The sequence below is a fragment of the Marmota marmota genome, unplaced genomic scaffold (assembly GCF_001458135.2).
Source record: "Marmota marmota marmota unplaced genomic scaffold, marMar, whole genome shotgun sequence".
Lineage (NCBI taxonomy): Eukaryota > Metazoa > Chordata > Mammalia > Rodentia > Sciuridae > Marmota > Marmota marmota.
This window is the reverse complement of record NW_025999943.1, coordinates 11357793-11373134: the sequence shown is the minus strand read 5'-3', so window position 1 is coordinate 11373134 and position 15342 is coordinate 11357793. Positions and strand designations below refer to the sequence as shown.

Below are 15342 nucleotides of genomic sequence, written 5' to 3'. Positions count from 1 at the left end.
GAGGGAGAGAGAGAGAGAGAGAGAGAGAGAGAGAGAGAGAGGAATTTTTTAATATTTATTTTTTAGTTTTCGGTGGACACAGCATCTTTATTTTTTTTATGTGGTGCTGAGGATCGAACCCAGTGCCCTGAGCATGCCAGGCGAGCATGCTACCGCTTGAGCCACATCCCCAGCACCCCTGCCCTTTCTTATATTTTTATTTAAAGACAGGGTTTTGCTGAGTTGCTTAGGGCCTCACTAAGTTGCTGAGGCTGGCTTTAAACAAACAATCCTCCTGCTTTAGCCTCCAGATCACTGGAATTACAGGCATGCACCATCATGCCTAGCCAGTATTTTCTTGATGTTTAGTTATGTTGAGCATCTTTTCATGTGCTTACTGGCAAATTACATATCTTTTTTGGAGAAATGCCTTTCAAGTCTTTTGTAGAACTAGTTTTTATAACTGGAATCTACTCTTACCAAAGTTGTGTATTCGTAGTTAGCTAATGGAATAATTTTAATGATGCAATTATGCTATTATTAAAAATTCTATATAAAATCTCTTTGGAAAAGTACTTTATATCAGGAAAAAGGAAGAAAAAACCAAAAAACTACAAAATCTCCAAGGAAGAAAAAGTAAACTTTAAGTGTTACATTATAATTTTGGGGATGTAACATTAAAAGAGAAATAATTCTTCTTTTATTAAAGGTAAAAGACCAAATGACCAGGATATGTTCCCCAGGTTGCCACTCTGTCTCTGTTAAATGGCAGCAACTTAGTACAAATGCACCCAAGGCCCTGCAGGCTCCAGCCCAAGTGCCATCCTTGTTCCATAATGATAGACTTCTTGTCTATGGATTTATTCCTCATTGTACACAGGTAAGAATAAACACATTTTGTTATACCAGGGATAAAACAAAATATTTTGCTTATATATATTTTTTTTTCTTATGTCTCTCTCTCACTGGCAGATTTTTCCCTTTTGGGAACATAGTTGGGAGGATTTTCATTTCCATTGAGAGGGGAGAGGATGTCACTAATCACATTATAGTAACCAAGATATTGTGACAGAAAAGCTAATGAAGAACTAATGTTTTTCCCCTTTCAGGCAACTCTGTATGCACTAATTCAAGAGAAGGAATTTTGTACAATGGTATCAACTACAGAGCTTCAGAAAACAACTGGGACAGTAAGGTTTACAACCTGAACTATGGGGCTGGGGTGTAGCTCAGGACTTAAGTGCATGTCTAGCATGTGTGAGGCCCTGGGTTCAATCCCCAGCACCACAAACAAAACAAAACAAACTTTTTAAAAAAACCTCTATAGTTAAAAAAAGAAAGAAAGAAGAAAAACCCTCTATAGTTATTATATTTTCATATACAAGCTCCACATACTTTCTTTGTTATAGTTTTGGGTTGATATATCAGCACACGATTTGGAGGGTGGATATCTGTATAAATGAGATCACTTCCCTTCAGTGGCTCTTCATCTGGGATTCTGGAGTCTGGATATATCCCTATGGGTATATATCCCTATGGCTATGAATAACTGCAATAGAATATGGCATTTTATGTGAAAATTTTTATAGGGAGATTCTCAAACATGTTCATGACTCAATAAAAGTTCAGTGCTACTGGTCCCTTGAGTTACTTAAAATGTTAATTATAACAGTGCTAGACTGAGAGTAAACCACATCATATATTTAAAATGTTTTTTTTTTACATTTTTATATTAAAAGCAAAGGAGTTATGAAAGAAATAGCTCCTGTTTCCTTTCCACTCAATACTTCTAGTCTCCAGATGTAGGGTTTTTTCCCCCTCACACACTGACTAGTTTCTTAGTACCAGCTGTATGTCTTTAAAATTCAATTCAATTCAGACACCATCTGCTCAGGCCAAAAGAGTAAGGGCTTAGTCCCACAGGACCGCCCCAGTTCAAATGTCAGTCACAAGTGGTGGGTTCTCATGTTATCCAATGTCTGAGTTGGATTCAAGTTAGAGGTTCCCACAGTCCTTCTTAGGCTCAGTAATTTGCCATAACAGTTCACAGAAGTGTTCATGAAATAGAATAAGTATTTCAATGCGCTGAGCAGGAAAGATTAATTTTATAGACAGATAAGGGCTAAAGAAAGCAGAAATGAACAAAGATAGAGGGGAAAAGAAATAAAGGGGAAGGTTAGTAAAGGAGTAGAATATTCACATCTTTTCCTGGAACAGGCAGAGATTTTCTGGAACTCGGGTCTGGTGTTTCCTGTTATGGCATTGGTCGAATGTCACTATGGGAATTAGATTATAATGAAGTTAAAGGTTGTCTGGTGGTCACTCAGACAGCCATCTTTGATTCCTCAGTTTTGACTAGTCCACTGACAAGGAAATTCCTCTCCTCTAATATAAACAAGATTAGGTAGGGACAGATAAACAATATCAGGCAAGTAATCAGTCTTTGTCCTTGTCCCCAGTGCCAATCCAATAACAAGGACATGGTTTTGAGCAAAAGGAAAAAGGTTTATTGCTTTGCTAGCAAAGGAGAAGCACAGAGGTCTTCTGTCCCAGAGGCTGTATGATTCTGCCTATCTAGGAAACCAGAGGGCTTTTAAAGAGGTGATTCAAAGGCTATATTCCATGTTTTCTCTGTTGAAGTTGTAATTCATTTTGGGAGATAGTCATTTCTGAGATCTTCTGGTGCCTTCCCCAAAGTCTAGATTACTTCCTTCTTATGGTGGATGTTTGCTCAAGGACAGATAACTGCCTAGGATGAGGAAGAAAGGCAATCCTGTTTTCCCTGAGATCAGGGAAGAGGAAAGATTAGGGAGGAGCCAGGAGAAAGAAACAGGTCTCTTTTTAAAAAAATAAGTGCAGTGGCTAGGTGCAATGGTGCTTGCGTGTAATCTCAGTAGCTTGGGAGGCTGAGGCAGGAGGATGTCAAGTTCAAAGCTAACCTCAGCAAAAATGAGGTGCTAAGCAACTCGGTGAGACGCTGTCTCTAAATAAAATACAAAATAGGGCTAGGGATGTGGCTCAGTGGTCGAGTGCTCCTGAGTTCAGTCCCCAGTACCCCCCCTCAAAAATAATAATGATAATAAGTGCAGTGGTAGAGCAGCAAGGGCTATATTCAAAGCTTAAAGTGGACCACTGTTATATTACTAGAGGTAGTACACTGGGTAACAATTTCAAATTTTCTTTCCTGGGGCTAGGTATGCAGCTCAGGGTTTAGAGTATACATGCTTAACATGTGCAAAACCCTGAGTTCAATCCTAACACCCAAATGAAAAGTTAAATTTCTTATATGTCTGGAACAGGGAGAAAAAACAATAGAAAATAACTAATTAGTTCACTTGTGTTTATTTGTGTATAGATTAAGACAGAGAACTTCATTATTATGCTGATTGAAACTGGCCTGTTTGGGAAATTTGATTATTATCTCTCATTTCTCCTAGTTTCCTGGAAAGTTATTTAACAGTTTAGCTTCCATTAGAAATGGAACTTTAGCATGAGTGATCCCATTTTTATTTTTAATCTGGCCTATAAGGGGCCCAGTGCAAGAGCACAGTCCAAAACAATATATTCCTATAAATTATATTTAACATTAAAGAAGGATGTTATAAATGATAAAAATGAGGGCTAAAAGATCCATTGACAACTAAAAAAATTTTTTTAAATGATAAAAATGAAGCAAGAGAAAGAGGAACATAGGGCAGTATCTGTAAGAATCCCAAGCACAGAGCCAGATACTGTGGCCCACATCTGTAATCCCAGTGACTCTGGAGGCTGAGGCAGGAGAATCACAAGTTCAAAGTCAGCCTCAGCAATTTAGCAAGGCCCTAAGCAACTTGGTGAGACCCTGTCTCAAAATAAAAAATAAAAATAGCTGGGATGTGGTTCAGAGGTTAAGCACCCCTGGATTCAATTCCTGCTATATTAAAAAAAAAAAAAATCCCAAGCATAGGAGCTCCTGATTCCATGAAGTTGAGGGTGTACCCTTCCTACATGTGAATGTGAACCTGGTTGGAAGTTTTCTGAACCCCTTCAGTTGGAGTTTTTAATGCAGGCTTTATTGCAATGGCATGATTGATTAAATCATTCTTCAGATAATTAACTCTCCTACCTAGAGGTTATAAAGTGGGATTTAAAGTTCCAACCCTCTAATTACAGTTTGGGTAACCAGGCCCCATTCTTAGGAATTTCCCCCAAATCATCTAGTTAACTAAAAATCAGTTGTTATAAATAACAAAAAAGCCAGAGATCCTGCACCTACTAGAAGAAAATGTAGGCCCAACTCTCCATCATGTAGGTTTAGGAATTTATTGCCTAAAAAAGACTCCTAAAGGGCGGGGGTTGTAGCTCAGTGGTACAGCACTCGCCTCGCACGTGGAAGGCACTGAGTTCGATCCTCAACACCATATAAAAATAAAATAAAGGTAATGTGTCCATTTACAACTAAAAGAAATATTTTTTAAAAAAAAGACTCCTGGGCTGGAGACGTGGCTCAAGCGGTAGCGCGCTCGCCTGGCATGCGTGCGGCCCGGGTTCGATCCTCAGCACCACATACAAAGATGTTGTGTCCGCCGAGAACTAAAAAATAAATATTAAAAAAAAAATTCTCTCTCTCTCTCTCTCTTTAAAAAAAAAAAAAAAAAAACAAATGAGCAACAACATCAACAAATGAAGCTCCTTTTACCTTTATCACTCTGGAGCTATTTAAGGAGCCAACAAGAAACCCAAATGTAACAATGAATGCTCCTATGCTCTTATAAGGATTTTATTACAAGGGTTTGAAGAAATATATCCCATCCATGGGGTCCAATGAGATCCTCAGAAGAGGGGAACCACAATGTGGCCCTGGCAAGTTCTTGACTTACACTTCAGAAGGGAATTTCAGGACACCTCAAAGGAGGAACAAGCAGATATTTATTTAGGAAAATTAAGAGATTTATTCAAGCAAGGAAGCAATACAGTAGGATATGCATTCAAAGGGGGACAGAGTATGGGTGCCTCAGAGTGAAACACGATTTTGAGGTCTCAGCTTTCTTTTTTTTAAAAGGACACTTTAATAAATGGTGGACATGAGATGCATGCAAGGGTGGAACACAGAGCAGATCACAGTGATCTGGTTCTTCTCAAAATCTTTAGGTTAATTTATCTACTTAATAGCCCTTGGACTGTATAACTATCACAAGTTTCTAACAATGTCCAGAATTAAAAAGTTTCAAATGAGAATAAACCAAAAAAGAATTAAAATGCTTCTCTGAATTAGTCTAAAAAATGTATTTTATAAGCACAAGGTATATAGGCACTAACTAACTGACTTAAAATACTCAAAGATTTATTAGACCTTTTAAGTATTTTTTTAGTTGTAGATGGACATAATACCTTTATTTATTTTTTTTATGTGGTGCTGAGGATTGAACCCAGTGCCTCCCAGGTGCTAGGCAAATGCTCTGCCACTGAGGTACAAGCAAGCCTCCATTTATTGGACCTTTTAAGAATTGAGGCCTGGGGCTGAGGATGTGGCTCAGTGGTTAAGAGCCCCTGGGATCAATCCCCAGTACCAAAAAAAGAAAAAGAAAAAAAGAATTGAGGCCTAGGGGTAGAAGGTGAGGGTATCTATGGAGTTTTTAGATTTAAAGCTATGGACCTTCTTTCATGTTTGTCTTCTTTCTGCCTATCCTTATTTCTTCTGTCCTACCTCACCCAGAACCAGGGACATGACCAAGATATGTATTTCTTATTATGCTACAATATTATAAATTATCACTGAAAATTTTGCATTATGTGTATTAGTACTGAGTCCACTATAGTTCCACCTTGAAAATTTTAAACTATGTATGCTATTTATGTTGTTTGTTATTTATGGGAGTATTTGTATAATGAGATGCATTATACAAATGTTGGGAGCATCAATGTCTACAACTAAATGTTTGAACTGGGCTGTATATGTTCCCACCCTGGGTACAAGTTGACCTTTGAAAAATTGCTAACTTCTGTGGACCTTCTGTACAATGGACCACTTCTCCCAAACTACCCAGAGATTAAGACCACACTTTGTCCCTTTATTACAAAGCAGCTTAATTTTTGCCAGTCACCATTATAATTCCTAACTAACAAGTGATTACCAACCTTCTTGCAGTTTAAGCCATTAAGACAGCCATCATTTTGTAAAATCTCTTTGAATCTGTGTTTAGTCTTTGTTCTAGACTAGACTGACTTTATTTTAGATTGACAGGAGTAAGCAGTCCATTGCACATGTTAGCAAAGTCAATGAGCAATGGTGATACACACTTGTAATTCCAGCTACTCGGGAGGCTGAAGCAGGAGGATCATAAATTAGAAGCCAGCCTCAGCAATTTAGTGAGATCCCATTTCAAAACAATAAAAAGGGCCAGGGGTGTGGCTCAGTGGTGGGGACCTCTGAGTCCAATCCTCAATACATTGTTGGGGAACAACAATGTTTCAGAAAACTGTAGTCCAGATTCAGCTGTGGATGGATCTGAGACCTGATTTAACAGTGGCTTTCAATTTTCTTTTAAGTGCCCTGAACCAATGCTACTCCACTTTTATTTTATTCCATGACAATAGAAAAATAACTGATTGGTTAACATCAGATTATTTCAAGTCACCATGTTTGGAAGGATTAAAACAGGGAACTTCGTTATCATGCTAATTGATACTGTCCTATTTGTAGAACTGGCATCTTTGATTTTTCATGGTTAATTTAAAGGTCAGATGATGACTTAGTTTCAGTTTGCTGAAAGACCTTTAGCATGAATGATTGTGTTTTGATTTTTTATCTGGTCTTTTAGGGCCTAACATAAGAGCTTAGCCCAAAAGAATAGACTCATAAACTTTATTTGATAGAACTTAGGGAAATCTCTATATTGCTTTAAAAATTGGATCTAAGAATGAAATTAGGTAAAAGAATCTTACTTGGGAAGAAGTCTTCTTCCCTAAAATCACAGTATTTAAAGTTGTTCTTCCTCTGTGAATGGTGGCCTTATCAATAACAAAGTCATAAGAGTTGGAATTATGGATAGCAGACGTTGCCGTTTAAGATCAGTTCCACTTCACTGTGTACATCCCAGAGCCTCCAATCTGGTGGAGACCGTTTGCAGGTAGACATCCTGACACCTGGCTGGCTCTTCCTGTAGAAGAAGAGTAGTTTTAAAGTTTTGAAATAGATTGGCATGATGGTCACACCTATAATCCTGGCAATTTGGGATTCTGAAGCAGGAGGGATTGTAAATTCAAGGCCAGCCTGGGCAATTTAATAAGACTGTGTCTCAAATTAAAAAGAGATTGGGATCTAGCTTAGTGGTAAGGTTCCCTGCATTCCATCCCTAATACAATAAATAAACAAACAAACAAACAAATAAAATTTTGAAATAAGTTACATTAGCAAAATGACCTTGTACAGGAAAAGCAAACACTAGGGACAGAAATCAGATGGGTGGTTGGCAGAGCTGGGGGTGACTGCAAAGGGGCCCAAGGAAACTTCCTAGAGGGAAGGGAATATTCTGTATCTTCATTTTGGTGCTGGTCACCTAGCTGTATTCATTTGATAAAACTCATAAGATTGTATAGTTAAAAGGAGTGAATTTGCTGAATGTAAATTATTATTCTGAAGTTTTTTATATGGTAGTCTATGTAAGTATTTAATTACAAATCATTTGTATCTTTTTTTTTTTTCCCATGGATGTGTAAACACAGATGATTCACAAGCTGGCAGCAAGAGCTGTGATCAGAGATTATGAAGATGGCATTCTCCACGAGAATGAAACCAGCCATGAGGTTTGTTCTTTTCGTAGTAAAAACCTTTATGCATTGTTTTAGATCATTCTTAAATTGATTTACCCATGGAAATGTAAAGTGAAGATAGCTGGATAGAGAAGAATATGGTGTCAGGGACATTCATCACAGTACTTGTAACATCTATGCCTAGAACGGATGTAGGTTGCTCCATGAATGTTTGTTGAATGAATTAATGAAAGAACTAATTTAAGTCATTTCCTGAGAATTCTGTGATCTTCTGCCTGTGAGAAAGAGTTTGGAGAAAGGCTTAGAGAACATTAAGTGCCCTTAGTAGATGTCATTTTGGATCTCATTTGTTGCGTTACTATTTCCATTTTAATGAAGAATCCCAGGGGCAGGATGGTGGGTAAGCTACCTAAAGATGCAAGGCAGAGCAAAAGCCCACCTGGCCCTCTCCTTACTGTACAGATGAGGTCCCTGGCTGAAGGTTCCTCCCAGGGAGCCACCATGACAGACTGCTGGTCCCTCAGAGACTATGATCTTATATAGGCATTAATATTGAACACATCCCAAAAGAAGATGCCAGTGTATCATTCAGGACCTGGATAGTCTTGCTGACAGTCACAGTAGGTGGCAAATTGTCTTCTGTTGCCATTGTTTTTGACTGCTTTGCATCCTACTTGACTTTGATCTCCGAGGGCAACCAACCAGCCCTGCCTTGAGCAATTCTGAACAAGTCACTCTGCCTCTGCAATTCCTCAGCTTTACAATAGGAGCTACAGACTGCTTGTGAGAGAATGAGGAAGCTCTTTATGTATGAGAGCTTTTTGTAAATTATGGAGAGCTATATAAATGTGAATTGGTTTTACTGTAACTTTGCTAAGTCACTTGATCCCATTTCACAGGAAATATTGAGTTACCTACCTAACATATTTAGACAGGATCCTGACTTGATATTTACTTTGAATACTAATTATAAAATGATTTACTTGTCATAGAAAAACACCTTTTCAGATGATTTAATACTCTTTTAATTGATTGTATATAGCTAAACAGAAATAAAACAGGGTGTGGTTTTATTTGTTTTATTCTATTCTAGATGAAGAAACAAATCTTGAAATCTCTGATTATTAAACTCAGTAAAGAAAACTCTCTTATAACACAATATACAAGCTTTGTGGCAGTTGAGAAAAGGGTATGTATTATTGTTAACTGAAGGCTAAACTGTTTTATTTGTACACATTAATAAAGACTTTCTTGTTCTGATTCTTGGTGACGATGCCAGTGGGCCTCAGAGCCAATGCCTCCAGTAGGAGATGCTTCAGTCTAGGACTTATGATGATCTCTCATAAACAACATATCTCTAAATAAACAGAATATCTCAGCATTTTTAATGTTATAGTTATTAATTAGCTACTTGTATACTTTAAAAATATACTACAGTTTTATTACATTTTGGCACTTGTCATCTTTTATTAATCTAAGTAAGACTCTAAAAAAATAGAAAAAACCTAGATTTCCCTTACCCATGGGAGGCCCTTTCTCCTCCATAAGAGGAAAAATATGTAAAGCACAGCACCCAGTGAATGCTCTATAAAGAGGAAATCTTCTCGCATGAGCCTGTCAGCTGTCTCTTTTTCTTGCTTCATACACCCATATGTTCCAAACCCAATGTCTGCAGGTCTTTACAATGTGTGATAATCATTTAATTTGATAATATCCTTTTAAATTTAACCCAATTGTGATTCAATATAGGATGGTAACGACTCACCTTTTCCTAATATTCCAAATATTCCTGAACTTATTGCCAAAGAAGATGTAGACTTTTTGCCGTATGTGAGTTGGCAGGAGGAACAACCAGAGGCTAACATGCCACAGGTAAATGATAATTACCAAATACAATCATTTATTGCATAAGAATGGAGATATCTAAGGCAGCGTGTTATTAGGTGATTTTGTGGTTTTATGAACTCTTTAAGTCTAGGTCCCAGTCACTGAATGCAGCCTTTAGATGCAGCCCAGAGATGTAAACAGATGTATAAGGCTGCTGCTGGTCAAACACGGTATACTATTTCACAACAGTCTTTTTTTTTTACTTTTTGGTCCTGGGGATTGAACCCAAGGATGATCTACCACTGAGCTTCGTCCCTAGTGCTTTTTGTTTATTTTTTGAGACAGGGCCTTGCTAAGTTTCCAGGCTGACCTCAAACTTGTGATCCTCTTGCCTCAGCCTCCAGAGTTGCTGGGATTATAGGTGTGCACCAGTGCACACAGCTACAGTAGTCTGTTTTTTACTTTTGTATTATTTTTAATTTGGGGTATTAGATATTGAACCCAGAGGTGCTTTACCACTGAACTGCATCCCCAGTTTTAATTTTTTATTTTGAGTCAGGGTCTCACTAAATTGCTAGTCTGGCCTAGAATTTGTGATCCTCTTGCCTGACTGCCCAGTCACTGAGATTATAGACATATGCCCCCATGGCCTGTGGTAGTCTTTTAAAAAAATTTTTTTTAATTAATTCTTTTTTTTTTTTTTTTGTATGTATACTAGGGATTGAATCCAGGGAGCTTTACCACTGAGCTAAGTCCCCAGCCCTTTTTTGGGACAGGGTCCCACTAAGTTGCTTAGGGCCTTGCTAAATTACACAGGCTTGCCTCAAACTTGCAATCCTCCTGCCTCAGCCTCCTGGAATTACAGGCATGAGCCACCATGCCCAACTCAGCAGTTTGTTTGTTTGTTTTAAATAAGTAGCAGTACAGTCTAAAGTAATTGTGAAGTACAAACATAATCAATAACATAGTCATTTATTATTATTATCATCATCAAACATGTTATAATAGGATTCTTAAACATGAAAAGGTACTTAACTTCATTTGTTGCAAAGAGAAATGTAAATTAAAACTGCCATGTGATTTCATTTCAAGTTGGAAAAGATCAAAAAAGTAGATAATTAAAGCAGGGCATAGTGGTATATACCTTTAATATATATAAATAACTGGGGAGCTGTAATATATCTAAATAACTGGGGATGCTGAGGCAGGAGAGTCAAAAGTTCCAGGCCAGCCATGGCAATTTGGTGACACCCTGTCTCAAAATTAAAAAATAAAAAGGTTTAGGAATGTAGCTCAAGTGGAAGAGTGCCATTGGGTCTAATCCCCAGTACCACCCCTCCTCCCCCACAAAAACCCTAGGTAATTGAAAGTAAAATCTAGTGGTTAATACCATAGACACTATTGGCCAGAATGCTTGAATCCCAGCACCTGTGTGACCTAAACTTCTCTTAAATGCCCTAATTTTAGGAAATGGGCATTATACAGGTTAAACATTCCCAATCTGGAAAAATGAAATGCTTCAAAAATCCAAAAAAATTTTAGTACCAACATGGCTCCACAAGTTGATAATGTCACACCTAACCTCATGTGCCAAGTCACAGTGAAAACACAGGTGCACTAAAAATATTGTATAAAATTACCTTCAGGCCATGTATAAGGTGAACATAAACAGAAATGAATTTTGTGTTCAGATTTGGTTCCCAAATATATATATATTATATATGCAAATATATATATTATATATATGCAAATATTCTAAAATGAGAGAAAAATATCTGAAATATGACACATTTCGCATAAGAGCTTTTCAAACTAATAAAACTTATCTCAGGACTGATGTGGAATGCAGAAAAATGACATCATAATGCATTTCCTTTTTCTTTCTTTTTTTCTTCTTCTTCTTTTTTTTTTTTTTTAAGTTATGGCAATTGAAAACCCAGGAACACTTTACCACTGAGCTACATTCCCCGGCTCCCCCACCACCACCACCCCTTTTCTTGCTTAGGACATCACTAAATTGCTGAGGCTATTCTTGCATTTGTGATCCTCATGTCTCGGCCTCCTGAGTTAGTGGGATTATAGGCAGCTCCATAACATTTCTGGCTCATAACAGGTATTTAATACATGTTAGCTATAATTATTAAAAGGGGTCTTTGAGAAGCCAGGCATGGTAGCACATGTCTGTAATCCCAGATACTTGGGAGGCTGAGGCAGGAAGGTCATGAGTTTGAGACCAGCCTCAGCAATGTGGAGAGACCCTCAAGAACTTAATGAAACCCTCTCTCAAAATTAAAAAATAAAAAGGATACAACAAACTAGAACTGGTTAAACCAGAAAAAATAAAAATAAAAAATAAATAAAAAGGACTTGTGATGTAGCTTTTGAGGTAAAACACCCAAGTCCAATCCCTAGCACCAAAAAAGAAGACTAGAGTAACTTATTTCAAATTCTAGCTTATTTTAAGGCTAATTTACAGACCGCAATTACTACTTATTGTAAAATCTTGGGCAAGTCACTTCTGTGGTTCTTAGTTTCTCATCTGTAAAATGAGGAGTATTTAAAATTTGTGATTCTAAGAACAAAGAGAGAAAGATCTTTCTGTGTATTGACTGCTGATATTCTCTCCAGGTCTCAGATTCCAAATTTATAAATTGCAGTGTTTAAAGCCGGGTGTCGTGGTGCACGCCTGTAATCCCAGTGGCTCTAAAGGCTGAGGCAGGAGGATTGTGAGTTCAAAGCTAGCCTCAGCAACAGTGAGGTGCTAAGCAACTCAGTGAGACCTTGTCTCTAAATAAAACACAAAATAGGGCCAGGGTGTGTGGCTCAGTGGTTGAGTGCCCACGAGTTCAATCCCTGGTACCCACCCCCCTAAAAAAAAATTACAGTGTTTTGCATAAATGATTTTGAATATATTGAATATGTTGGTGATCCTGATTCTGGAATCATGCTTTGAGACAACAATTGATTGACTACTGGAAAGAATGTTTTCTTGTTTGTTCTTTTTATTCTGTTTTTCTTTTACATGAATAATTCTCCCATCTGGTCAGCCTTTTTCAGCATCCTCTGAATGGAATGAAGAACCATCACATAAACGTTTGGCTAAAAAAAAAAAAATTAAGATGCCTAAATTGGAAGTTTCTGAAGATTTTGAAGTGGAAAGTCTGGGAAAGCCATTGATGAATTCACTTTTACGAGCAGGATTTGAAATATCATCAATGAAAGCTATACCACAAAGCCTGTCTGTTTCCACGTTTGCTTCTGGTTCACTCCCTTTCCAGGCTGCTGACAGAACCTGTTCTGCTTCCCTCTCTACTCCCAGCATACCTCCTCAGAGCAGTTGTCTTTTTGGTTCTCTTGCATCTCCCAAACAGTTTGGCCTACAGCTTGGCCAAGGAAACAAAATTTCCTTTGAGTCGGGGTCTCTTCCCAGATTTCCTCTTCAGGACCCACCTTTGAGTGGGTCTAGGAGATTCCTTCGCTCACAGAAGTTTTGTCTAGATAAACCTCATGAAGATAATATGAGCTTTTTATCTGACATCTCCCCTAGACTGGAGTCTTCTCTGCAGCAGATTTCCTCTCCTCCTACACTTCTTTCTTCTTTTCATCTCACTGAAGGTTTTGGTATTCATCCTCCCTGTCCTCCCTCTTTTCATCAGTTTCAAAATTCCCTAGTACCTCAGGACATCAATTACAGGCTGACAACGGATACACCTGTGCTGGCTTCTTCACCATCAAATGCATCTGAATTAGAAGTTTTTGAAGATTTTCAAATTTTGGCAAGTTCAGGTTTGCAAGAAGTGGCACAGTCTTTGGGTCTTGCATCATCAGATTATTTGGAAGCACATTTTTTGACTCCCTCGAGTTGTGAAAATTTTTTTGAAACATTAGATGATGAAATACCAGTACCTCTACAGTGTAGATTTTTGAAAAAGGAGGAGAAATCTGATGTAACAAGTGATTTTTGCTCAAGCTTTCATTCACAGGAAGATGAGGATGATGTAGACGGCAAACAAAGCTGGCAGAATTTTGTGCCGTGGGCTGAACTATTCAGTCTACAGACTGAGGTATTGTCTTATTTATTCGTTTGTGTATACTAGTACTGGGGATAGAACCCAAGGGCACTTTACCACTGAGCTACATCCCCAGCATTTTTTGAGATAGGGTCTCACTAAGTTACTTAGGGCCTTGCCAAATTGCTGAGGTTGGCCATGAACTTGAGATCCTTCTGCTTCAGCCTCCAGAGTCACTGGGTTACGGACATGTCCTACGATATCCGGCTAGCTCTGTAGTTTAGCACAATGCTACTCAAGTCTGTTGGTGTTAGAACTATTTATTACCAGTCTATTGTGAAGTGAAGGGCTTGTGCCAGCATGAAAGAAAATCTTGCTTAAAAAACCCAGTCAGCTTAATGAAACTGTCCTTGGTGATGAATAGTATTTATTATTAACTATTAGACCATATCTCATGCTAGTCAATGTTGATATTTCTCAACTAAAAATTAGCATCCCTGAAAAGATCATGGGGTAAGACCTTAATTTCCTTGATTCTAGCATTGATGAGTTGCAATTCATAGAAATTTCTTGTCATGAAGTAAAGCAAAGGTGCCATGAATAGACTAAACATTTTCACATAAGGTATTGGGAATATAGATATTATTCAAAATGTAATATTGTAGTAAAGTTCATCATTATATTTGCTAACCTAAGGAACATGCTGTTTTAGCTACTACACTAAGACCCAGTCTTACATTCACATTTATTTGTTTCAGTGTAAATTAATTTAGTAAAGTGGAAACGACTCAGTTTAGTATACAACTATAGTGCTAGTCTCAGCCCTACCACTTTGTGATTTGGGGCAAGGCAGATAACCTGAGTCTTGCTTTCCTCATTCACATTATGGGGATAATAATGGCATCTACCTCATAGTGTGCTTTTGAAGTTTAAACAGGACAATAATAGCCTCCCAACTTCCCTTGTTGAGATAAAACACACAGAGGCCTGTAGGGAGCAGTATAGCCAATAATTGTCCAGAGCATGGGGTTCTTTTTTTTTTTTTTTTTTAATCTTTTTTGGAACTGGGGATCAAGCCCAGGTCTTAGTGAATGTGAGGTAGACGCTTTGCCACATCCCTACCTGATACTGTTATTTCTATACTTGTTGGATGTGGTGGCACATGTTTGTAAATCCTAGAAACACAGGACACTGAGGCAGAAGGATCACAAGTTCAAGGCCAGCCTTAGCAATTTAGGGAGACCCTATCTTTAAAAAAAGGGGGGGATTTAAGATGTTGCTCAATGATAGAACACCCCTCAGTTAAATCCCTAGTACCATTAAAAAAGAAAAAGAGGGGTTGGGGTTGTGGCTCAGTGGTAGAGCACTTGCCTAGCACGTGTGAGGCCCTGGGTTCAATCCTCAGCATCACATAAAAATAAATAAAATTAAAAATAAAAGTAAAAAAAAAAAAGGCATTGTGTCCAACTACAACTAAAAATATATTTTTTTTAAAAAAAAAAAAGAAAGAAAGAAAATACAAGAAAACTCCAGGTCTATATTTTTATAATTAAAAATTTGCTAAGAAAGGACTGGGAGTGGAGCTCAGTGAAGAGCCTTGCCTAGCACTTATGAGACCCCGAGTCCCATCCCTAAGCATTGAAAAAAAAATTGCTAGGTATGTTTTTATATTAAGTGTTCTTTCCACAAATAGAGATATAACAAAAGAAAAGGGTATGGAAGGAAACTTTTGAAAGTTGATAAATAAGTATATAGCATTGATAGTCATTATGAT

The 15342-nt window shown here is 37.8% G+C and overlaps 1 protein-coding gene across 1 annotated transcript in view; it reads left to right on the top strand.

The window, feature by feature from the left end:
* Parp4 (poly(ADP-ribose) polymerase family member 4) overlaps positions 1 to 15342 on the top strand; it is a 90457-nt gene that overhangs the window by 56032 nt on the left and 19083 nt on the right. Inside the window, exons 22-27 of the mRNA XM_048801460.1 lie at positions 689 to 859; positions 1089 to 1169; positions 7684 to 7764; positions 8825 to 8920; positions 9481 to 9603; positions 12606 to 13622. Of these exons, the coding sequence (XP_048657417.1) occupies positions 689 to 859; positions 1089 to 1169; positions 7684 to 7764; positions 8825 to 8920; positions 9481 to 9603; positions 12606 to 13622 (1569 nt within the window). The remainder of the gene's footprint in view (positions 1 to 688; positions 860 to 1088; positions 1170 to 7683; positions 7765 to 8824; positions 8921 to 9480; positions 9604 to 12605; positions 13623 to 15342) is intronic.